The 25,067-nt window shown below is 42.4% G+C and overlaps 1 protein-coding gene across 2 annotated transcripts in view; it reads right to left on the bottom strand.

Moving 5' to 3' along the window:
- Nucleotides 1-25,067, bottom strand: part of Fyn (FYN proto-oncogene, Src family tyrosine kinase) — a 163,467-nt gene that overhangs the window by 5,527 nt on the left and 132,873 nt on the right. For both annotated transcript variants that reach the window (XM_090338267.1, XM_090338266.1), the window contains exon 12: nt 7,396-7,527. In XM_090338267.1, coding sequence (XP_090194393.1) covers nt 7,396-7,527 — 132 coding nt within the window. The remainder of the gene's footprint in view (nt 1-7,395; nt 7,528-25,067) is intronic.

The following is a 25,067-nucleotide window of genomic DNA, read 5'->3' as shown; positions in this document are numbered from 1 at the left end:
TTGTTTATTGAGATGGAATCTCACTATTTTGCCTTTCAAGTAGATAAAATTATAGCTGTCAACCACTACAGCTTGCCTCACATTGTGTGCGTGTGTGTGTGTGTGTGTGTGTGTGTGTGTGTGTATGTGTGTGTGTGTGTGTTGGTACTGGGGCCTGGGCACTGCTCTCAGGTTTTTGCTTAAGACTAGAACTCTATCACTTGAGCTGCAGCTCTACTTCTGGCCTTTTAGATAGGTAGCTGGAGATAAGAGTCTCATGGACTGTCTTACTCAGATGATTTGAACTTCTTTCCTTAGAGTTCAGCATCTGTACTAGCTAGGATTACAGGCATGAGTGTCTGGACCCAGTGACTCTCACTTTTTTTTGCCTCTTTTACTTGTGAACATCTATATTCCTTTTCTTTAAGCTGGAGGTAAATTTCCCAGACCCTCCTGCTTCTTATTTTTGATTCTTTGGGAGAAAGAACAAAAACTGCTTTTATTGACAGAGAACTGAATTAAAAGTCACTTCTTGATGTTAGAATGCATCTCGCTACATGTGACTTGATTTCTCCAGGCCTCAGTTTCTCCATCTGTCAACAAAATTCCTCAACATTTTCTGTGCTTTCAGATGCTTGTGTCTTCTACAAAGGAAAAGTGTTGGTGGTTTAATAGTTTTCTGTTTGCATGGCTTTCTACTAGGGACCTCAGAGCTTCATACTGCCATACCATGGCTTTAACTACTTTCTTGTAACAGTCTTGCATCTGGATGTGACTATGGGCTGCATGAACCTGGCTTTTGGTCTATGTGAACAATGAAATCCTCAAACTACGGGAATAATATTGAATTGAGCTTTCTATTCAAAGGAAATGATACCATATGGTGGATGAGGCCTTTTGCCTGTGTTCCCCTCGCTTTTCTGCATAAGCACTATAAAAAGTTTTTCTGTTTATTCTGGGCAGAGTGGTGACACTCGTGCTGAGAGGGCCTAGGTGGAGCTCATGACTCCGGTTAGCTCAGTAGTAGCCTGGGCCTGCCCCAGTGCAGGCATTCAGATGACTAGGTGATTCCTTATCTTAGAAGGCTTCAGTCAGGAGGCTTCAAATTATGCTTTGGTATAGGATCAGGGTAAAAAAGTGGGGCCCAGGGATGCTGATGAGAGAGCATATATGATAATACATGTGGAGCTGTGGTTCAAGTGCAGAGCACTAACCTTGAGCTAGTTCAAGACCTAGCCTTGAGCTTAAGTTCAAAACCTAGGGCTGGACACACACACACACACACACACACACACACACACACACACACACAAGAATACCTCAAGGAGCACAGGTGAAAATAAAGTAGTGGTACAGAGAAGGTATAGTAATGTCTGGCTTTGTTTCTTTACTGCCTATCTTATCAGGTAACCACAGGACAACTGTTTTTTTTTTCTTTTTTCCTTAACCCTCCTGTATTAATAAACAGAAATGTGGACTACAGGTACTAAATACACTAAAGTTATTTGAAGCTGATAATCAGATTATAAAGAGTTCCTTTGTTCCAGAGCAGGGGAGGTGAACAGGAGAGCTTGTCTATTCAGAAGGCCAGAAGTCTGTACAGCTGAGAATAAGCAGCAACACACAGGGTTCTGAATGTTGGCTTTGGAGCAAAAGTCTTCTATGGCTGCCTTTGGTCTTACGCTCCTGTGCCACATTGGCCAAAAGAAATCTTGTGGGGCAAGTGACAGCTGGACCTCTGGGCATTCCAGGCAGTATTCCCAATTGGAGCACTGTGAGCTGAAGGCCAAGCTCCAGTGACTGTGGACAGGACAGAGTGGTCAGAGGACCCTGCACCTCAGCCAGGGTCAGAAGCTCCAGCCTGCTCCTGCTTCTGCAGGGAAAGCCCTACTCTCTTCCTACCCAATGGAAAAAAAAAAATCTCTGTTCAGTAGGTTCAGCCCAGGGAGCTAGTTCTACTGTTGAGGGCTCTGAGGCAGAGGGAGGAGCAGGAAAGAGTTCCTTCTTTTTGTTTTTTATTTTTTAAAGAAAAACCAACTTAGGGCTTTAGCGCTTGTGAAGCAAGCAATCTACCAACTGAGCCATATTTCCAGTCCTTCTTGTATAGTCTGTTTTTCAGACAAGGTCTCTATTTCTAAAGTTGCTGAGATTATAGGCATGCACCACCATGCCTGGATAAAATCTGTAATTCTATAAGGAAGGTGCTATTAGCTCACTAATTTCCCCTGCCTCCTCAAGGCCTTATCAAGTGACTAGAGGATTCAAGAAAGTCAAGCAGCTGTCATTTGCTGAAAGACTTTCTATTTCAAATGCATGAATAAATATGATTTGCTTAAGAGAACATTCCTGCTTTGCCAGCGCCTGCCAAATACGCAAAGCAGGTGTTCAGTTAAGATCCAGGACACAGGGTGGCTGTGACATTCTGCCTCTCCTGATGCTGGAACATGGTGTTTGATCACAACATCAGCTTCCCGGAAAACCTCTGACGACAGAAGCTAACCCAGGGAAATGTATATTACTATTACATCATTGTGTAAAGATGATGAACTAAGAATAGAAAAACTTTGTAGGTTATGGACTAAACTTGAAAGAGTGGTTCAAAACCTCGGGTTCCCCCCCACCCTCAGCCTTATTCATCTAGTCTTATTCCCAGAGCTCCTGGGAAACACAGACATGTAATAGCAGCTTCAGAGAAATGTGCCAGGGTTCGTGGAAGCAGGCAGATTTAGTCTAGAAATGAGAAGGACTTTGAAGGAGTTGCAAGACCAAGAGAAGTCTGAGGCCAGGTCAGGCTTGGTAGCACATGATTGTACTTCTATTCAAGCGGCAGAAGTAGGAAGACTGAGTTTGTGGCCATCTTGGGACACAAAGTGAGACAGCCTCAAAGAACAAAACAAAACCAAGCAATCAAAAGTCTCATGGTGTGTCCCCACTCCCTTTGGCAAGAGTAAACTCATGTTAGATCTTGTCATTCACTCCCCGAGAGCCACTCAGTTCTCGTCACATTAAGATTAGAAGCAGGAGTACTACCAAGCACCAGGAAGACCCAATTGGCTGTGCTCATGACCTCCTGCATCTGTGCCCCAGCCAGTCTGTCCTCCTGCAGTTCTGTGGGACCTTTGCAATCTGCAATGGCTACTCTTTCCTTTTCCTCAGACGCCGACTACACCCATGAATGCAGTGATCTCTCAAGTAAGCTCTGCCACTGCCACCCACTCCTGACCAGCCTCCTGCGCTTCCTGTTGATAGCCACATATCACTACCAGCCAACATTCAGTGTATCTCTGTGTACCGTCTGTCTCCTTAAGAAGGAAGTTCATGAGGGCAGGAGTTATGCATTTCGCCACTCTATTCTTGGGATCCTGGAACATCCTTTGGCAGACGGCAGGTAATCAGTAAATATGTGTGAGCAAAAGTAAACACTGATGATGAAGGCCCATGCCAGATGAGGTCTTTGATGTTAGGCATTGGGCAAAGGAAAGTCCAGATTTTAGCAGGACTAGAGTGAGATAACTAACCTGTGTTTTCTAGGATAACAATTCTGCTGGTGACAATGGCGGACTAGTAATGGAGGAGGGGTGGGAGGGAGGAACCAGAGGTAGAAGTTCCATTAGGAGGTCACTGTCCAGTGGCTGACAGTTTGACAGGGGAGTGGGAGTAAAAAGCAGAGGGGAAAGAATTTGAGAAGCTCTGAAAGTGAAATGACAGGCTGCACTGCATAACTGATTTTATGCATCCATCTAAAAAACTGCTCTTAAGTGTTTTCATTTCTCAGATATAACAATCCATCAGTATAAGATGATTTTGGATCTTGATGCAAAGAATGGCTAAGAACCCTGGCTTATGGTGAACAGGCTTGGTGTATGTATTCAGGTCAAGCTGCCAGCAGAGAAGAGATAGCATAGAGCTGTTCTTGCAACAGCTTCTTGATTTCAAGGCTCTCCGTCACTTCAGGAGTGTCCTTTCCTTCCTTTTGGCCCATTTCATTCACAAACCATGCTAATGAACCAGCCAATCAGTCCCTTGCTCTGGCTGGCAATCCATTAGCCCTTTACTTGATCTCATTTCCCACACTCATTCTTAGTTCATTCTCTGATGTTCTTTGCTGGACTGACTTTCATGCAGGGCAGACATGTCTGGAGACCTTTTGTAAAACTCACAAGATTTTTTCCTTGACTTCTAAGTCTCACCTATCAGCCAAGGTACCTTTTTTCTATATGACAGGGTATCAGAGGGCTGTTCTCAGGTGTGGAAGAATTAAGAAAAACATACTACCACTTACCATTCTTGAAAAATAGATCGCTCAAAAGTGTATTCTAATTAGCAGAGAAATTACTATGTCAAAATGTAGAATGGGGAAGGTGGGTAGGAGTGTGGTCTAGTGGTATAGTGCTTGCCTAGCATGTATGAAGCCCTGGTTTCGATTCCTCAGTATCACATACACAGAAAAAGCCCAAGTGGTACTGTGGCTGAAGTGGTAGAGTACTAGCATTGAGAATGCTCAAGAGCAATGCCTAGGCCCTGAGTTTAAACCCCAGGATTGCAAAAAAAAAAAAAATGTAGAATGGGAGTGTCTGATGGACAGGAACTGAGAATCCTTGCTGAAGTCACAGCAATAAACACAGCAACAGACTTGATGCAGGAAACTGAGGAGAGGCATACGCTCTTTCTGCATACTCTGACTTGGCCACACCAAAAATCATAGTGACATCTGGATGAAGCTTAATGAAACTGTTTGTGCCTTGGAATTGTTATCCTTCATTAAGATAATAATCCTATAATTGTGATGCCTCCATAAAAGCTTCTCCCTCAAGAAGAATTTTCTGTCACATTCAGAAGTCCAATTAAATATGATTATAGCTAAGTTAAAAAAAAACAAAACCATGAAGTGCCTATGTCTAGGACAATAGGCCTGGGAACAATTTTTTTGTGGCTGTCTGTGGTGAGGAGCAGCTCACATCACCATCTCCCCTGACAGCTCCTTGGCTTCCACTGCCAACCAGCTGGGCTCCCATGTCTCCCGTGGCGGCCCACAAGCCCCTATGTAATTGATTCCAGGGGCTTCACCTCACATACCTTCTCTTCTTCCCCATCCCCTGTGGGGCCTCGCACTGGTCCAACCTTCCATCTCCCTGGTGCTTTCCCATGTGCCAGGCTTAGGGACTCCTAGCTTCCTGGATGTGTAAAAACCCTACTTGCCTTCCAAAATCTGTTTCACTTTGTCTTCTCCACCACTTTCTACTGCCACTACCAAATAGAAGCAGGGATTGATGCCTAAAGCACACCCAAACTTATATATGGGGCTCAGTTCTCACTTAAAATTTCCTTGCCATTGCATGGATCTGAGGCAGGTGGCTCAGCTCTATTATGACAATTAGGTGGGGGCACACAGCATACATTTAAGCAATCTACCCCTAAAGGAGAACTTTCTCTCACAAGAAATATGTCACAAATGACATTGATTTCTTCCTGGATCTGGATGCATGTTCTAACTAGCTGACTGTAAGCTCCATGAGTACAGGGGTTCAGTCATTTGTTTGTTCAATGCTCTCTCCTCAGCACGTAGAACAGACCCTGGCCTGTGGCAGGCACTGGTCATTGATGCAGGAGGGTACGCATGTCTTCTTTGTACTGTATCCCTGGGGAAACGAATGCGTGGGACAGCACACACTGACTGAAGAGGTACTGAGTGAATGAATCCTAGTTTAAGTGCTAAATCCCAGCCTGACAAAGCTTCTGTCTCAGAAATACACCTGCCGTCCCCCCCTGAGGCCCTACTTCCACTCTTTGTCTTGGCTTCTGTATGTCACCCCAAGAAACAAAAAAGCAGTTTTATATTGCTAGAAGGAAAGGCTTCACAGAAATGTTAACAATATTAACCTTTCTCATGAATGCATTTAACACATCAGGTGACTAGTAACCTGGTGGGTAAGGGAATGAGGAAGAAACCAGTTCAAAACATAGACAATTAAAAAAAGAAAAAGAGGTAACTCTACATCTTAAAAAAATCCCCAGACTGGCACACTTTCCTACTTGAGAAGCAATTCAAAAGTATTCATGCTGTGTTCTAGCCACCCCCCCTCCCCTCTCCTCTCCTCCCCCCAGCTCAGTGGGCTCCCCCTAACTCCAAACCCTTTCTTCAGTATGGCTTGGCTTTCCTGGAGTGTCAGCCTACTTGTGTGTGCTGGGAGCAGCAGCCACCAGCAGCACCAATAAACCTGACTTACACCAGCATCTCCAAATGCCAGTGTGGGTATGTCACAGACCAGATTGTGTCAGTTTTGCTGTGGGGTCAACCCACAACTCTCTTTTTTCGGGGGCTATACCAGCTCCAGAAGGAGAGTCCTTTCACATGCATTTCTCTGTGTTTTCTGAAGATGGTCAGAAAGAATCTTAGAAAGTGAACAAAGGGATTACAAATTAATCGGCTCTCCCTGGTTCCTCTGACTGCAAAGATATGATTACAAGCCCAGGATTTGCAAGAGACTTACATTCCTCATTTATCTCCACTATCATTTCTATCACTGCTTTCACCCCTCTGTTAAGCTCTCCCTTTTTAGGCAGAGAATGAGGAGAGCTCTGTTCTTTCTTTGTTCAGCAGTAACTAAAAAATATGTCCTTAACATTTCAAAAAGCAGATCGTTCCTGCACTATAACCACTAAAGCGTGGAGGTGAAATGGTACAAGTGTCCTTTATGTCTCCATCTGTCTAAATTAATGAATTTAAGCATGGACAACCTCAACCCATGGTTTTTTTTTTTTTTTTTTTGGTGTGTGTGTGTTTTGAAAGCATGCATCTTATAATCCAGAATGATTCCAGGGTCTATGATTCTCCAGTTCCCTTACATCACACTTGTTTCTGCAGAGCGTTATTTTAACTCTTCAGCAACAGGAAGAAAATAGTGGCTAAATTGCCTTTCTGCTTCTGCTCTCTGGCCAGCTGGAGCTGGGGACTGCATAGAGAACAAGTCCCTGTATCTTCCTGCTAGGTTTCCTCCAGGGGTCAGTGCCACAGTGTGATAAAAAAAAAAAAGCAACTTTTTTGTTTGTTTTTCTTCTCTTTTCAGACATGTCTGTAAATTCCATTTGGGTGGAGGCTCTGCCAGTGACACTTGGGCTCTGGGAGTGGTGACACACGCTTCTACTGAGAGTGGAAAGATTCTACACACTGAGGGGACTGAAGCATTTATACTAGCTGTTCCTTAACAACAACCCTGGCACACAGGTTAAAATAGTTGCTTGTCTGGATGCCATGGTGGCTCCTGATTCTGCTCTTTCTCTGGCTAAATAAATACCTGTGTTCTTTAAACTCCTGCCCAGCTGAATTCAGGGCTAGAAAGGCAAATGGATGAGATATCCCCAAAGGGTATCAGAAGAAGTTCCATCAGAGGCCCATTTCAAGGGTCTTGTTCTTACCTGGGTATGGCACTCTTCCTTTGGTGACCAGCTCTGTGAGTAAGATTCCAAAAGACCACACATCAGACTTGATTGTGAACCTCCCATACAGGGCTGCTTCAGGGGCTGTCCACTTAATAGGGAACTTTGCACCTGCAGAATGAAGACTTGGTTATTTATCATGCTAAGAAACAAGGGAGGTCACATCTAGGAAGTGGATTCAGAGAGAAGAAGGCAAAGAGGAATAAAGGGGTAGACGCTGGCTTCTTGAATCTATGATCACATGGAATGATGGTGAAGGTTTAGTTTGGAATAGGTGATTAGGGAACCAATTGATTTATACATTGCTTCTTTTGTTTGGAACTAATGCTATATTTTAATAAATGTACAGGATTAGATGACTAAGCTACTCTCATGAGAACTCTGGTATATACTATTACAGTTTGGTCTTATGAGGTGCACAAAATCCATCAAACTACCAAGCTTCTCCCAGGGTGGAGACAATTGGATGCTGCCTGTAAGTTATGTTGAAACAGAAATGGACTTTATTTCCCCAAGGCCTCCCACACCCACAGCAGAGAAATAATTTTGCCTCTGGCTATTTTCCAGCCTATATCTTCTTTCTTCCAACCTTATTCCTTACAGTGGTCATCTTTATCCTAGATCGCTTTTTTTTTTTTCTATTGTGTACCACTCCTTTTTCTAATCAAGGAACAGAGTACAATTTATTATTATTTTTTCTTTAGGAGAGACCTTATCTCAATGATTACCTTCCAACTTCTCCATACTAAGGGGAAACTTCATGCCAAAGTCAGTAAAAACATGTCTTTCGATTTTCTCTGATTCTTAAAAGAACCTTCTCTCCAAACTCAAAGGAAAGGGGTGGGTGCACCCTGCTCTTTACAGTGCTAGATGTGTGCAGAGGGAATTAAAAGTGGGCTCAGCAGCCTACATTCTTACATATTCAGTTCTGCAGTTATAAAGAAGTTCCCGAAATTGGGCTGGGAGTTTGGCCTAGTGGTAGAGTGCTTGCCAAGCAAGTACGCAGACCACGGTTCAGTTCCTCGGTACTACATACATAGAAAAAAGCCGGAAGTGGTGCTGAGGCTCAAATGGTAGAGCTCTAGCCTTGAGAAAGCCCAAGGACAATGCTCAGGCCCTGAGTTCAAGTCCAGGACTGGCAAAAAAAAAAAAAAAAAAAAGAAGTTTCAGAAATTTCATCAAGCAGGCTAAAAGAAATACACATGGATTTTTTTATTACTTTGAAAACATAATTATATATTTAAAACATGTTAATTATGCATAGGAGCTCCTAAAAATCATACAAAGGCTGATGAAATCAGAAATTTTTATAGTGTCTTCTATAAAAAGTCACTATGCAAAAATGGCAAATGATTAAAATCTCCTTAAAATCAGTAAGGTTTTAATATCCAGATGTATGATAAATTACAGCAATTAGATTTTTGCTTTAAATATGGTATATGATAGCAACCATAGCAAATCTATGCTGTCATTTTCTGGCAATATAATTTTCCATCTTCTCTATACTAGTGTGAAATAAAAATTTAAAAATTCTACTATTTGTCTAGGTGGCATGTTACATTACTGGAACAGGAGAGTTAAGCTATAGTTTTGTCTACTTTTATGCATTTTGCAATATTTAATTATCTATGCTTCTCAAGCAGAATTATTTTTTCTCAAGTGCTGATGATTCCATACCAAGACTTGGTACTGTTTGAATTCATTGTATTTTAAAGTTTGCTTCAAAGCATTCTTCTCATTCTTCTATCCTGAGCACACTGTTCCTCAGCTTTGTATTCTGAGCCATGAGGATTAATGTGACAGATTTTCCCCAGTGTCAAGAGAAGACTGTTCTGGACCAAACCTCAGCAGGATCTCTCTTAATTGAGAGAATTAAAGATACATTAAATTCATTTCCTGTTAAAGGTCTCTCAAGCCAAAATGGCTTAGAAATTTCTGATCATCTCCAAAGCACATAAAGCATTTTTCTCGATTGTGAAGATGATCCTTTAAATAAAAATAGCAAGAAAAGTGTTTCGTCTTTTTAGGACTTGTGTAACATTGCTGAAGGTGTGTGGGATGGTGAAAATAAACAATATCATTGTTTATTTTCTGAGAGAAAAATTCTGTAACTTCAAGTTTAAGAAAAATATACTAGCTATTGTACTAGTCTGGTTTATTACTTTCTAATTTTATAGTCTAAATAAGGAGAATAATATGTAAACATTCAGAAAACTACTGATCTTTGACAGGAAATCATTTTTAGACATATGCTTTGACTTATTAGTCAGATTTATTTCAAAATAAAATTAATCTTTATTAACTTTTTAAGATGTGTAGTATTTTTTACAATGTATTTATGTAACATGTACTTACACTGCATTTGTTGAAAAGCACTGGCACCTTACTTGAACCTACGAATTAACTAAAAGCAGAAGAAAATTTGGCAGCCCTGCTCCCATTTTGTATCTGTCTTTGTCCTACATCATTCTGTCTGCATATACTTTGCAATCACCCTGGGTTCCAGGAAGAATGGTACTGGTTAGCAATATCTTTATAAGAAGAATGGAGGCAAAGGAAAGGAACAGTAGAATTTCTCCTCAGGACAAACCATACACCAGGCAACACCTTGTTTATATTCTAACCAACATTGTTCCCTCTAAGTGATAACCATTTTTCTAGAACCTCATCATAATAATCAACCAGACCACACTTTGACCCAGGACTTTTTAATAATTGTGCATATCCTTCTCCTCCCCGCCCCCTCCCTCCACAGCCCTGTTCTTTATATCTGAAGATGGGCAGAAGTGTTTGCTTTTGCTGTGGCTGCCCATGTAACACCATAAACCTCATTTCTCTGTTCTTTACCATCATCATCTCTTTGTTTGATTTACAAGCCTTAAATTTTCATTACCCAAGTCCAGTCTTGACTTGCTGGAGTTACCACCCCCTGCTTGGATGCCTGTAATAGCCTCTGATCAGATCTATGTTGCTCAGATTTATTCTACTCATTTTTCCAGTCTCTTATCATTTTCCTACACCTTTTCTCTTCTGGTCCCCTTGACCCCCTACCTTCATCATTTGACCTCTGCTCTGGCCTTCTCTGACTGACAGTTCCCAGAGGCTTAGAGCCACAGGCTAGGCAATTTTCTTGTCACTAGTCCCTACTCCACTGCCACCCTGTGGCAAACTCCTATGCTTCCTTTGCTCTTGGTCTAAAGTGATACTTGTACAGGAACCTCTCCAATGAAGGCAAGTCATCTAAAGTGTGTCTCTGGTAGAGAGATGGTATCCTTCAGAGATAGAATGCTCTTTCTGGATGGTCACCATGTTTCTAGTACAGAGCACAGTCCCTGATACACAGAAGACTCTGTAATAGTACTGAGTAGATAACTAAGTGCTCAGTTGATTAGCCATCCATTCTTCCCTTTCAGGCAAAATAGCCTTGATTTCTCACAGAGTTTGTTATTGGTCCCCTGGTCTTTGATGAATCTTCTTGTCCTTGGTGGCAGCACTAATGTCACTATCTGTCACCATATGGATGCAGTTGTCAGCAATCTAAAAACTGCCAATTACAATGAAAGTGCATCTCATATATACTAATGAAACTTAAAAACACCTGGAAGACCAGGTAGTTTTGTATCAAATGCAATGGGAGTGAGTGACCCTTTGAGAAATGGAGCCACAGACTTTGTTTTAAGGGGAGTGTGGGACCAGTTCATGGGGCTGCAATGGGGAGGAAGTGTGGCTATAGCAGCAGAAAATAATGTGGCAAGAGGCCATGGGATATTCACAGCAAGAAAAAGGGGGAAGTCCTTTTCTTATCAGGCTGGAGCAAAAACTAATGACTAGATACTAACCATTTCAACCTTATAGATCCTGGATCTTTCTCAGCAGAAATTGTGCTAATAACCATCTATTATCCAAAGAAGAGATGGAGAGGTTGTGGTGTATTCAGTTGTATTTGTGGACAAAAATCAACAATAAACAACCTTCCTACTACTGATCTGGTTTGCTTTCCCTTTCTCTCTTAAATACTTCTGAAATTTGGCTCAGTTTGGAAAAAATATAAAATGGATTAATGGCTACTATATATATGTATAACAATCAAGTGTTATATATAGGTATATGTACATATATATATGTGTAATAGTCAAGTGTTACACCTGAGTATAACTGAGTGTATACTACAGTGGCTTTGTAAGCCACTCTAAGAGATTTTAATTGGTCTTAAATGTGATGGGAAGTCACTGGTGCTGGTAAGTGGATGTATGACAGTTAATTTCTTTCATTCTTTCTTTTTGCCTTTAAACCATGGAAGGCAACACATCACTACTTTGAGAATAACTGTAGATGAGACAAATATAAAATATTTTGACTTAAAACTCTTAAAAAGCCAGCATGACATTTTCAGGCCCCTGGGTGTCCACAAGAAATTAGCAATTGGATAGGTCAGGTTTCCAAAATCATGTGGCATTGTGTTTGCTTGACTATTGGCTATTGTCACATTTGTGCTATATTAGATTATGCCTCAGACCTGAATGATATTGAATGTCTCAAGAATAAAGGAGTTGAAGTTAGCATACTGCAACCCCCTGTGGAGCTCAAATGAGAAATCAGTTATTTCTCTAGAGTTTATTTTTTCCTGGTGTTTTTCCTTTCCTTCCAAGCATTTCTTTTGCCTCCACTGGATTCTCTTCATCACCCTCCCACTCTATTTACAAGTGTCATAGACACCTCAGTGCTCCAGACATCTCTCTACTTAACATTCGTAGGAAATATACCCTCCTCCTATGACTAATCCTGCCCATCATGCTATGTGAAGGGGTTGACACACCATTCAGATGCCATCTCTCCTTTTGGCTCCTTATTTCCAAATATCTAAGGGACAAAGTCTCTAGGGCATCTTACCTTTAGTTCAATTCTACATTTGTGTTTACACTAATCACCTCTCTATATGTCAGGCTTATGATTAACTTATAAAGTTAGTTCTTTCTATGACAGTCTATGATTCAAATGTATTCTGGTTTTCTTTTCACTATCCCCTGTCTGTAGTTCAGATCTCCATTCTGTAAGGGAGAAAACAAGCAAGAAGCTGTAACTTGTCCCTTTCTCAAAAGCCTCAGATGGAATCTGTCACTAAAGTATCTTACATCCCACTTTGACATGTCTCTCCAAGCTGTCTTTTCCTGTTTATGGTCACTCTCAAATGCCGAGTTGGGTCATCACCCTCTGTGAAGACAGCCTGCCATGGCACCCTGCTTTCAACTTACTGTCTTTTTCATTAGTCACTTTATAAATTGCAGCTTCATGTCTACTTTTTCAACCATACAGTATGGTCCTTATTACATTAAACCAAAGTTGTACCTGGTTTCTAAGGACCCACGTTTCTGTTCCACTTTGGTCCATCTTACTCCAGTAATAGAGTTAATCTAGTTTAGTTTACCTTTACCTTGTACCTTGCATGATTATATTTGCCAGGTACAAGGTAAAGAATTGGGAATTGGCTTCTTTGGAATTTTACCTTTCCTCCCAGCCACTCAGCTTAAGTTCTACTTTCCTCTTGAAGTCCTGTGTGATCATTCCAGTCTTCCAAGATGCTGCTAATTCACCAACAGGGAATGCTAGAAGCAGCAGTTTAATGTGGATAAACAGCCCCTACAACAACTAAACAAACACTAGGTGCTGCCTAATTATTAGGGATCATACTAAGCACTTTAAAATATGAGGCCGAAGCCAATACTAGTTTTGTTCTACATATCTACAGATGAGAATATGGGATATAGATAAAATGAAGTTTCACACTTTTTTTTTTTGCCAGACCTGGGCTTGAGGCTTGAACTCAGGGCCAGCACTGTCCATGAGCTTCTTTTGCTCAAGGCGAGCACTCTACCATTTGAGCCATGGCATCACTTCTGGCTTTTTCTGTATATGTGGTACTGAGGAATCCAACCCAGGGTTCATGCAAGTTAGGCAAGCACTTTACCACTAAGCCACATTCCTAGCTAAAATGAGGTTTCAAAGTGCATAGTGGGGATGGGATTTGGATGGAAAGATACTGGATCCAGAGCTAGAGCATTTAACCACTATGGCTATCTACTAGTTCTTATCTGTGCCTTTTTTTTCTTTTTCTTTTTTTTTTTTGGTCAGCCAAGTGGCTTGAATGCTGGGCCTGACCATTGTTCCTGAGCTTTTCAGCTCAAGGCTAGTGCTCTACCACTTGAGCCACAGTGTCACTTCCGGTTTTCTGGTGGTTAATTGGAGATGAGTCTCTAAGACTTTTTGTGCTTGGGCTAGCTTTGAACCGCTATCCTCAAGTCTTAGCCTCCTGACTAGCTAGGATAACAGGTGTGAGCTACTAGTACCTGGCATATGTGCTGATTTTTAAATCTGCAAGTACAGTGTAAATCCTTTGAGGGTGGAGACCATACACCATACTTACATTGTTCTGGAGTATCTTGCCTAAAGCTGGTTAAATAGCAACCCCTTAACAAATGTTTTAGCTGAATGAAGAACCAACTCAGGCAGCAATTTATCCAATATCTTGCTGGGCAAAAGAAATTATCTTCCTCTATACAGATTTTCTTCTAAACAAAGAAAAAGAGTAACAAGAGGAACATAATAATTTAATAACTTGTTCTTAACTCTTGGGAATTATTAGGAATAACATCATACTCTTAGGCCTATCTGATCAAATGCTCTCAGTTTTTAAGTGAAACAGGATGACCAGCCAAATACGTGGTTAGGATGACCTACTCTAGATCATTGTTCAGTTTGTAGAGTTCCTTTAGCCCTAGTGGCCAGGCAATCTACCTCTTCCTTCCATCTTAGAAGCTCATCTTGATTTGGTTACTTGCTGTATATTTGTCCTTATTCACTAAGATGATGGTGGTGGCATTCCAAATGTTTAATGATAATAAGTAAACTGCTCTTTAGTGGCAATGCAAAGAAGCCCAGATTTGGGTTGAGCTGGAACTGAGTGGTAGCTTGTAGAACGCAGGCTACTATGGTCATGTGGGAAATGAGCTTCAGAGTCAAGCAGACCTAGGTCCACATGCTGGAACAGCAAGGCCTCCCTAGGTCTCTGTCTCTCTGGTTCTAACTTAGAGATGAAAATAAACTCACAAGGTTAAAGAAAAAATGACAATTGATGGAAAGGTATTTACAGTTTCTGGTACCTAGAAATAGCTAAGTAAATGCAATTACAATTGTAGGTGGACAGTTACACATACAAAGGCAATGAGTTGTTCTGGCAAATGCCACCAGTAATGCCAAAGCTACCCAAACTTCAAGAGAGAAAGAAGGTGGAAAAAACAACATACATTATTCAATCAGAGAATGTGTTCAGTGTCCATTAATGCCCAGAGTAGCATGAAGCATTTATGAAAAGAAAACAAGCACAGGGTACCTTCTGTCCTGGGAGTTTCTAGGTAACTGTGGGGAACAGGATGGTGGATAGTGCTCACAGCAAAGCAACAGAGCTAAACTGTGGCACTGCCTGGAGGAAGATGGCAGCATAGGAGAGAAAAGAGGAAATGACCAAGGAAGAAAGGTTACAGTGACAGATGGTCACAAAGAAATGAGTCAGGGTCATCCAGGTCTTTCTCTGACTCAAGCAGGGCAGGGTAGGGGCTGAAACAGGCCTGGTGGGGTCCAGCTTTTGTTGGAGAGTTTGATTCTTGTCTTGTTTTCTGGTGATCAGGTCAATTCCTTAGCCTGTCTCAAGAAAAAAATCCCCTCTGGCTAAAAGACAGGCCAAAGTGGAGGAGGTAAAGCAGTATAGAACACAATCAAATCCTCCCTTCAGAGAAGACAAGTTGTGTCCTAATTGCATTTTCAAAGAAAAAAGGCATTAGCTTCAACAATAGATCTGTTTTTGTGAACCAAAGAGCCACCCAGAACTCTCTTTAATTATAAAGCCGCAAACTCTGTAAATTATTATGCCCAATATTAAAAAAATGTGCAGTACTGTTTACTCTGGGGAATAAAGGAAATTACGAACTATGTCAGTGACAGGAAACTGATTACATGGGGTGTGTAGGGAAGGGGGGTAAATGACAAGGCGGGACTAAGACAGGATATCCTGCTTAGATGAAAAATCAAAGCTGACCTGACCTGAAACTTTGTGGTTATTCAAACTCAGTGAAATCTGTCAAAGCAAAGTTCTAAGTTTTTACACTAGGCCAAGGGAATGCCTTTCAAATTTCCCAGTTGCTTCGAAGTAATACAACAGTGGTTCAATTATCCCTGGTGACACATCTGCTGAAATTTCCACTTTATAGTTCATAAAGGCTTAGTGCCATGTTTTTAAAATAAAAATAAATGAGAAGTAAATGGTACAATGGGTTGAGATAATATTCCATCTAAGGTTTGAAAATGCCATGGGAGGGAGTTTGAAGAGGAAAGAGACAGGGGGAATAAACAGGAGTGTTGTTCCACTTGGGGAGTAAAAGGAGGAGGTGTGAGTTAAGCCAAGGAAGATAAAAGCTAAGGGCCAGAAGTTGGGCCTGAACATACTGCAAAATATGACACAGTCCCAAGCCTGGTTAGGAAGTATCCATGGAAGGAATACTCAGGCTGGAAGGGGTGAGAAAATTCCTGGGAGACTCCAATGGTGAAGACAAGAAGAAGGGCTTCGATGGAAAAACTACCAGTGGATATTAAAATGTAGCCCTAAATTAGAGGAAAGGAGGGAACACTCAGTAAGGAGCATTGGGGTAAGGCTAAACTCTGGGCACTAATCCTGGGGCTTTACAGCCATGCTGGATAGGCAGGAAGGTAAACTATCAGGGGCATTCAGTCCTTACTTGAGAATGAAAATAAGCAGACAATGAGGTTCCAGGGGAGCTGGAAGACGAAGACAGGGTGCTCTGGATGGCTTGTTTCTCCAGTCTCACTCTCCTCACAGTGGCAACCAATGACAATAATCCAGGATAAATGCCACATAAAATTATGGGATCCAGGCTGGGATCATGACCTAGTGGTACAGTGTTTGCCTCGCATACATGAAGCCCTGGTATCACATATACAGAAAAAGTCAGAAGTGGTGCTGTGGCTGAAGTGGTAGACTGCCAGCATTGAGAAAGCCCAAGGACGATGTCCAGATCCTGAGTTCAAGCCTCAGGATTGGCAAAAAAAAAATTATGGGTATCTTTACTAAGAATACAACAGTGGCCCAAAGGAGACTTGCCCTTAAGAAAAGACTGTGCTATAGAGGGCTGGCTCAGGGAGTTGACTTCCATAGAACTTTACTAAATATTCTAGAATCCCAAGCTCTCAATAATTTCACATTATGTCTTTCAGATTTCCAAGAACAAAAAAAGGAAATAATATCAGAACAACACTTCTGATTCATAGTGACAATAGTGATACTGTGATATTAAATAGAGAACAAGAAGAAAGAAGAAGGTTGTGTGTAGGGCACTGTGAGCTATGGTCGTGTGGGGTGGGGCAGTGAGCAGAACTCACCCGAGCAATAAATGGACATCTTGGATGTAGGGCAAAATAGAAATGATCTAACCTCCAGAAGGGACAGTGAGTCTGAGTCAGTCAGGCCACGGCGAGTTAGGCAGCATAACAGCAGTACGTTTGGGGAAAGTTCTGGATACATTCTCATCATGTTTGGGGCTTGTAAGAGTTCAAGAAATACTATACAGAAGATAAGTACCACACTGGAAAAGTGCTTACAATCTGGCACAGTGTCTACACCTATGGGACCCCCGTGGGGACAAGAAACACTGCGATAAATAAGCACCCTCCTTCCGGTTAGAAGAAGCTTCGCATCGTGGGCTGTTTTCATGCACATTGCCTTGTGCCTGATCATCCAGAGCATGCAAATGCTGGAATCCTTGTGCCAGCAAAGCAAAACAAGGAAGCCAAGTGACATTTCTGATGTTTGATGGCAGTCTGCAGTTCCTATTTACACACTTTAAAATCACAGAGGGTGACCATCTGCTTCCTTCTTGACAATTATCAAGAAATGTGGGATGCGCAGTCCAAGGAACTTGCTCCTGACCATTCACAGACATCCCCCAAATGGCCCTGCCCAAATCAGCACAAAGGAAAAAGATGCCCATGTGGAACACAGGACAGGATTGCTAGGGCAGGCTGTACCCTAGCCGATGAAGAAGAAAGGTGTTCAGAGCAGCGGGGGTGCTGGGTGACCTGTCCTGACATCACACCCATCTGTATTCTCCAGGCTGACTTGAGAGCTACCCAAGGGTGGAAATGGAAGAAATCATTCTCCTTCCTTTCTCAAATCATTTCTAATCTTCAAAAGAGAGACTGGGCTAGGGAAAGGTGATTTAGAGTCGCTTTTCATTTTAATCTGCCTCTCAACACATCCTTTCTAGAAGGGAAATGGATACTCTGTATAGTTCATCTCCATTTTCCTGCTGGTCTGACTTGCTCCCCTGACTATTAATCTGGGCCGCCAGCACCATGGTAGCTTGGCAGATAAACAAAGCAGTCTTTCCCTGAAACGTGGTAGAAGCCTGAAGCTTGAGGCGGCAGAATACAAATAAGGCGACTTCTGTCTGGTGACAGAGGTGCAACAATTCTGGCTCTGGAAGGCTCCATTACAACAGGGTGGTCCAGGGACACAGCTCAGCTCACTCTCAGCAAGAATGAACACCCAGCAGTGGGAGGGCAGGGTGGGCTGCTGCAGAGCCCTTGCCTCTTCCCAGGCAGCCCTGGGATGACCATCTCCTGTCATGGGTATGGGGTGTGTCAGCGTGGTTATTTCTTGGTGGCTTTTCATGGCTCTAGCTGGGAACAAGCACATTTCCTGCTCTGTACTTGAAACAATGCCTGCATTGGAAAGGGTTTGTTTTGCATCAAAGGAAGGATTGCTTTTCTAGCATGGAAAAAATTAAATTCAATAATTAATAGGGCTTTTCCTCCCCCTTTTCCTCCCCTGACATTTGCTGTTCAGGTCACGGCACACTGTGGGGGAATGGCAATGCTGTCGTTGACAGAGAACAAGAAATTCATGTGCTGATGGGGGCAGAGAGAGGGCATCTCATGGAGAGATCAGCCTTGATCTGCCACTTGATTACAGGGGCAACAGAGGCGGCTGATTAATAATTCTGTAGGAGCCCTTGAGCTAGAAAGCGGCATCCTGAGTTTAATAAACCCCAGTTGTAATACAAAGGAAGGACAGGAATCAAATTCACAGTTCTGCGTTGTGAAAGTCAGAATCTGGAGAAATAGGAATCCACATCTTCCTGTTTGTCAACCTAGTTGCTTGTTTGTGTTAAATGGCTACTGTGCTTTTGAATCCAAAATCTGATTATATTTAATTAGTACAGGCATCTGGGATTTCTAATACACAAAGAGTTATTAAAGTAACAAATCTTTCTAAAATATGTTCTCCGAGAAAGAATGTGTTAATTTATGCAGCAACAATTTTTAACATGAAATAATTAACATGAAAACTGTAACAATTATGAATTCTTCCAAGTCTAATTTATATGTGAATTTTCCTCCAGACAATAATCCATTCAATTTAAATCCACAATACTGGGAGCATTTGAACAGACACATTTTTCTTGTTCTATTTAATATACAAACCAGCCGTTTTCTACCAAGGTCTGAATATCTCTATTTCTTCATATATTCCAAAGAATCAAAGAATATCGTGGTTGCCACATTTGCTTCCTTGGAAAAGGTCCTATCATTTAGAACCTTCCCCAAACCAAGCAACTAGCCAAAGGGTAGAGCAATTCTATCTTCCTGTTCCTCATAACATTCAAATGAGGAGAGAGAGTCATGGAGGCAAAGACTGTATGGGAGGAACTTTGATCAGGCTTGTGAGCCACAAAGACCCAACACAGCATGTACACACGGAAGAGAGAGAGAGAGAGAGAGAGAGAGAGAGAGAGAGAGAGAGAGAGAGAGAGAGAGAGAGAGAGAGAGAGAGAGAGAGGGAGGGAGGGAGGGAGGGAGGGAGGGAGGGAGGGAGGGAGGGAGGGAGGGAGGGAGGGAGGGAGGGAGGGAGGGAGAGAGAGAGGAGAGAGAGAGAGGGGAGAGAGAGAGGGGAGAGAGAGAGGGGAGAGAGAGAGGGGAGAGAGAGAGAGAGAGAGAGAGAGAGAGAGAGAGAGAGAGAGAGAGAGAGTGTGTGTGTGTGCAATGTGGCTGTTAATACTGATTAGATCAAGAGTATAGGACTAGAGAGGAAGCTTAAGTGGCTGAGTGCCTGCCTAACAAGTGCAAGGCCTTGAGCTTAAGTCCCATTACCACCCCCAAAACGTTACTATTACTACCAATATTCACTATAACTAGTTGCTACCACCCATAACTAATGCCATATTTTCCTTGTGCTAAGTGCTTTATGTGTATCTCTAAAGAAGCCATACAATGACTCTATGATGCATATATGCATATAACTATTGTTATACCTGTTTTCAGAGGAAATGAAAGGCTCAGAGAGGTTAAGTAACATCCAATGTCTTACCACAAATTAGTAACAATAATAAGATTCCTAGTAAAATAATTTCATTTCATAGATAACAGTCAACAAATATGGGTCTTGTCATCTTGAAAGGGAAGTAATGTAAAGAAGGAAAGAGGTCTGGCTGTGCAAAAAGATACTAAGCAAGGTGCAGCTGGGAGGAGAGGGAAGAAGTAAATAATGCCAGCAGCTAGCCTGCAGGAACCTTAGAGGTGACTGACAGTAACCTTACTTTCTAGAAGAGAAAGCTGAGGCCCAGAAGCTGGAGAATGCTCTGAGAATACAGTAGAGTGGGCTTCTGGACATGGGACTATCATCTAGTTCCAGAACTTCCCAAAGACAAGCCTGAAGTGTGCAATGAATCCCAATGAAAGGACTCTTAGTGTTGGAAGCTCTTAGGAGCAACTCCTGCCATACTTGAGCTCCATGGAGCACTGTGCGCACAGCCTAGAGATCAGGAGAGTAGGTCTTCACTGCTGCAACACAAATATTCATAAACACCTATCATGTGCTCTGTGCCCACAAAGGCTCTTTGCTGATGTTCAAGGCAAATCATTCCTTTAAAGAAGCAGTGAGACTGGGTTCATGACACACGGGAGAGTTGCTACCAGCGTGCCTGTAAATGTGAGTGCACATGTGCATAAGTGCTGACATGAGAAATGGCTGAGAATGCCAGCCTGCTACTCAGAGCAGGTAAGATTAAAAGCAATGTGATCAGCACCAAGACAGAGAAAGTTCTCAACAAATGTTAATAGGGCAAAATAAAAGTCTTCCCGAGCCCATAGTAGCTGTACTTGACTTGTAGTTGTTCAGGTAGAGTGTTATTAGGGGCCAGTAGGCAGTATTAGAGCAGTAGCTGTCCAGATGAACAAACCAGCTCAGCTTATAAAATAACAAAATATATTTTTTCTCTCTTAAAAGATAAGTTCTTATTTCTCTATCGATTAAAATAATTTTTCTCTTAATTTTTCAAAACAATAAAAGTCTTTTCCAAGGAACACCTGCCAATCACAAAAACCAAGGTTTTAACAACCGGTTTGTAAGCTGGGTGACAGTGACTCATGCCTATAATCTTAGCTACTCAGGAGGCTGACATCTAAGGGTTTCAGTTACAAGCCAGTGTCTATATGTTCAATTAACCACCCTAAAAGCTAGACTGAAGGCATGGCTATGTGGGGGACATTGCAAGAACAGACACATACATAAAAATGCACCAAGTTGCCCACTTCAGATCTGTTCATTTTACTGTATGTTAAGGCTTAATAAAAAAAAACAACATTTCCACAAGTGATTCACCATGTAAGCCTGGTCTATCTGAATTTGTTAGGTTTAAATCAGCATTAGTCATCATTTGACTTCTTGAAAGCTCATGAAAGGAAAAAAGAAAACCATAAGTCTGTGGAGAATTCTTCCATCTTTTTTCATGTGTTCTGTGAAGGAACTGATGCCTGGAGGAGCTGTGAGTCTCAGGAAGCAACATGCTGGCTGGTAGGGTGGGTGTATGAAGAAAACATGTATGGATCCATGTGGGGCTGTGATTAGCTCTGGAAGGATTCCTGGAGTCCTGGTAGAGAAGTGGCTACAAGCCAACTTGGAGGAAAAGTGTAGGTGATACAAGGGGCAAGGAGCTAGGAGGTGGAGAAGCCAGCTGTGGCAGTGGAATGAAATAATACCTCACTTGGCCACCCTGGACTTGGAGGCGCCACCACAGCCACCTCCAACTCAACAAATCCCAAACCAAATTCATTCTCCTCCTCTGAAAGTTAGTTCCCTTTCCAATACACTGTTGGTATTTCCAAACTACTGATGACCTACAGTTTTCTGCTTGGGAAATCTTTGACCCTTCTTTCCTGTTCCTGAAAAGCATTTGAGCCTTTCCATTGCATCTGCAACCCACTCATAACAGTAACAACATTTATTGTCCTCTTTATGACATGGATCCTGAGTTAAACATGCTGTACCATTGTTTCTCTGGCAAAAAAATATACAAGCACATATGATGCCATCCCTTCTTAATGATAATCAATTTGAATTAGGAAAAATTAAATAGCTCCAGGTTAGTGGAAGGTCTGCCCAGCTTCATGTGTCTTCCTTTTACTTGATAACTGCCCCAGTGTGGTCTTAGGTTTCATTTTGTTAAAATGCTGGTGCTGGGAATTGAATTCACTTCTCACTTGGCTATTTTTACTCAAGGCTGGTGTTCTAACATTTGACCCACACCTCTACTTCCTCTTTTTTTTGTTGGCAAACTCATGGACTTTCCTGTCTGGGCTACTTTTGAACCCTGATTCTTAGGTATCAGCCTCCTGAACAGGTGGTGGCATGAGCTACTAGCACAGGGTCTGGTCTTGACTTCTCCTCTGACATGAGGCTTCTGCTCACAGCTCAGGGACAGGTGGAGGTGGGAGAGTAGGGGTGAGATGGACATGTAAGAGGAAATGAACATACAAAGAAGCAGACCAATTGGACAGCTCCAATTTGGATTGTGCCTGTGCCCTGTAGCATCATACCTTACTGCTCAGGGGGTGATAGACATTTCAGTGCACCCTGAGATGAGAAATTCACAACTGTTTTGCCAACAATTGTCATTCATAGTCTTAAAATATCTGTGCTCGGCATGTGTTTCTGAACACTGCCTGTACTGTCGTAATCAAGATGTGGCATAGCTGTGGCCCATGGGTAACATAAAACCCTACTTGCAAATATTATTAGGCACATGGACCAGCTGTCTGAAGACGCTGATTAATCCCCGGTAGAAACTTCAGCATGCAGCCTGAATGCCATCTGCAGAGTGCACCAGCAGATACATGCTGGGCCCTTTCTGCTTTGTGAAGAAGCCAAGGCAAGGCAGATTCTTGGGAAGAATTTCACAAACAGCTGGGTTGTCCCAGAGCCGGAAGATCTAAGTCTGTAATCCTCTAGTACATAAACTTTAGAAGGTGCCTCTAAATCTTTTCCATAAAATAAAGGGGAAAGAGACTTCTAACTCATTCTCTCTGTTTTCACTCTGTTGTTTTAATCGCTCTTGGTAAGAGACTGAGTGTAACTTAAGAGGGGGTGAAAGCAGTAAGCCAGGCCATACCTAAATTCAAATTTTGGGCCTGCTATTTAGTAGCTATGTACAAGGGACTATCACTTAGAGTCTATTGTTATTGCTTCCTGCCAACTGAACCTGCTCCTTCCCCCTCACAGGCTGGCAGGCACACACCCCTATACACCTCCCCCCCTTCCCCACCCACCTCGCCAAAAGGCACTTTCCTTGTCTTCTGTCATAAGACATCATTTCATTTCTTTGGAAATCCTAGGGCTTCACAGATTTTGTTCTCCATTCTTATGGCCACCTATTTCTTCAGTGCATTTAATTCAACTTATTTATTTTTTTTCTGTATTTGGCATGCATTTGAAGATGTTTTGGAAAGGAAAAAAAGAAGAAAAAATGTTCTAAGAGAAAAATGGGATCTTCTATTTGGTTATCAAGCAAAGGAAATGAAGAACAAAGGGCCTGAGGCGGGTCCTTTGAAAGGAGTTCAGGCAGCCGCTGGGGGCGTGACAGTAGAAGCTGGGAGAAAGGCTGTTAGGGCAGAAAACTGCCAACCAAGGCTGCAGAACCAGGGGTGAGGTCTGTGGCAGCTGACAGTAGAACAAGCCAGGATCTCTGTCTAAAGGACCTAAACCCCAGTAAATGATGTGTGACTAATACCATACCTGTCCATAGCTCCTGCCACAGCTCTCACTGTGGGGGCTTCTGGCCTGCCACTTGTACTTTACTAAATGTGTTCAAGGGTGTTAACTGCAAATTCCACAGAGTCTGGAGGCTGGTAAAAACAAAACAAACCAAAAACCTACTGGAACTCTTTATTAAATCAGATATTCAGGTTTTGAGACTTTCACCCATTTTCCTTCCAGAGCTGAGGAGTGCATTCAGGGTCAGGTTTCAGACCATAGACACCTTGCCTCAAAATCACTCCCACATTCCTCTCTCCATTGCCAGTGCCAATCAAAGCTGCTGTGTGCCTTTGATTAGAGATGTGGCATGCCATCTGCTTCTGTGTGTGTATATGTGAGTGTGTGCATGCAAGCATGCTCACTGTGTAGGCATTTGGCTCCAGGACAAGAACTACCACATGTTGGGGATATTCAAATAGCTAGATATCTGACCAACATGTAATGTAACTTCCTGAGAATATCTTACTAGACAGTGTCTTAGTTTAAACATATTCCTTCATTCAAGTTAGATGGAAGGAAATAAAGAATTAAAAGGAAGAGGAGAGGGGCCAGGAGTTTGGCCTAGTGGAAGAGTGCTTTCTTAGCATGCACAAAGACGCTGGTTTGATTCCTTGGTACCACATACATAGAAAAAAAGCCAGAAGTGGTGCTGTGGCTCAAGTGGTAGCCTTGAGAAAATTCAATGACCGTGTGCAGGCCCTAAGCCCCAAGCCCAGTAGTGGGAAACAAACAAACAAAAAAAAAAAAAGAGAAGGAAAAGAACTGTGGAGATAGCCATTATGAAATTTGTAGAAACACTATCCCGTAATATACTCCAGTTACTGCTCGGACTGACTTGGAATGATCACACTTTCATTTCCCATCTCTTCAGTTAAAAGCATTAGGAGCTACACAAGGGTCTATACTTGACTGCAAAAAGTCTATGGCATCCCAGGCATTTAGGTGATACCGTGTGACATTCAGGAAGAAAGACTACCCCAGGGAACTATGCTTGTTGTAGGAATTCCTCAAAAGCTTTCCTCATGGACGGGCTGTCGGTTTGGTGTATATTATACCTGTAATTTCTATGAACCTTCATAGGGGCTGGGGTGGAGACAGATGAGGAAAGAAAGCAGGAATTTTTGAGGGGCGACACTGTTAGGTAACAGTCCCTTAGATCTTTCTACCCTTCATCTCCCTGCTCTGGACTCATGCAATGGACTTTGCAGTGGACACCTCAGGCTTCTGGCTGGGATAGCAAGGCAAGAGACCTGATGGCTGGGTGCAGAGCCATGTGTGTATTAACCCTCCTTCTCATATATTGCTGCTCTGGTTCTACCAGGAGATCCCCCCTCATTGGCTTCTGCTGTCCACTCCCTGTCCTCTGCCTTTCAAGTCTCAGCTCTACTGCTGCTAAGAGCTCCCTGTCCTCTGCCTTTCAAGTCTCAGCTCTACTGCTGCTAAGAGCTGTCTCTCACCGTACTCTGCCCTGCTCTTTCTTTTTCTTTTTCTTTCT

The sequence above is a fragment of the Megascapheus bottae genome, chromosome 8, assembly GCF_031878675.1.
Source record: "Megascapheus bottae isolate mThoBot1 chromosome 8, mThoBot2.hap1, whole genome shotgun sequence".
Lineage (NCBI taxonomy): Eukaryota > Metazoa > Chordata > Mammalia > Rodentia > Geomyidae > Megascapheus > Megascapheus bottae.
This window is presented reverse-complemented; position numbering and strand designations above follow the sequence as displayed.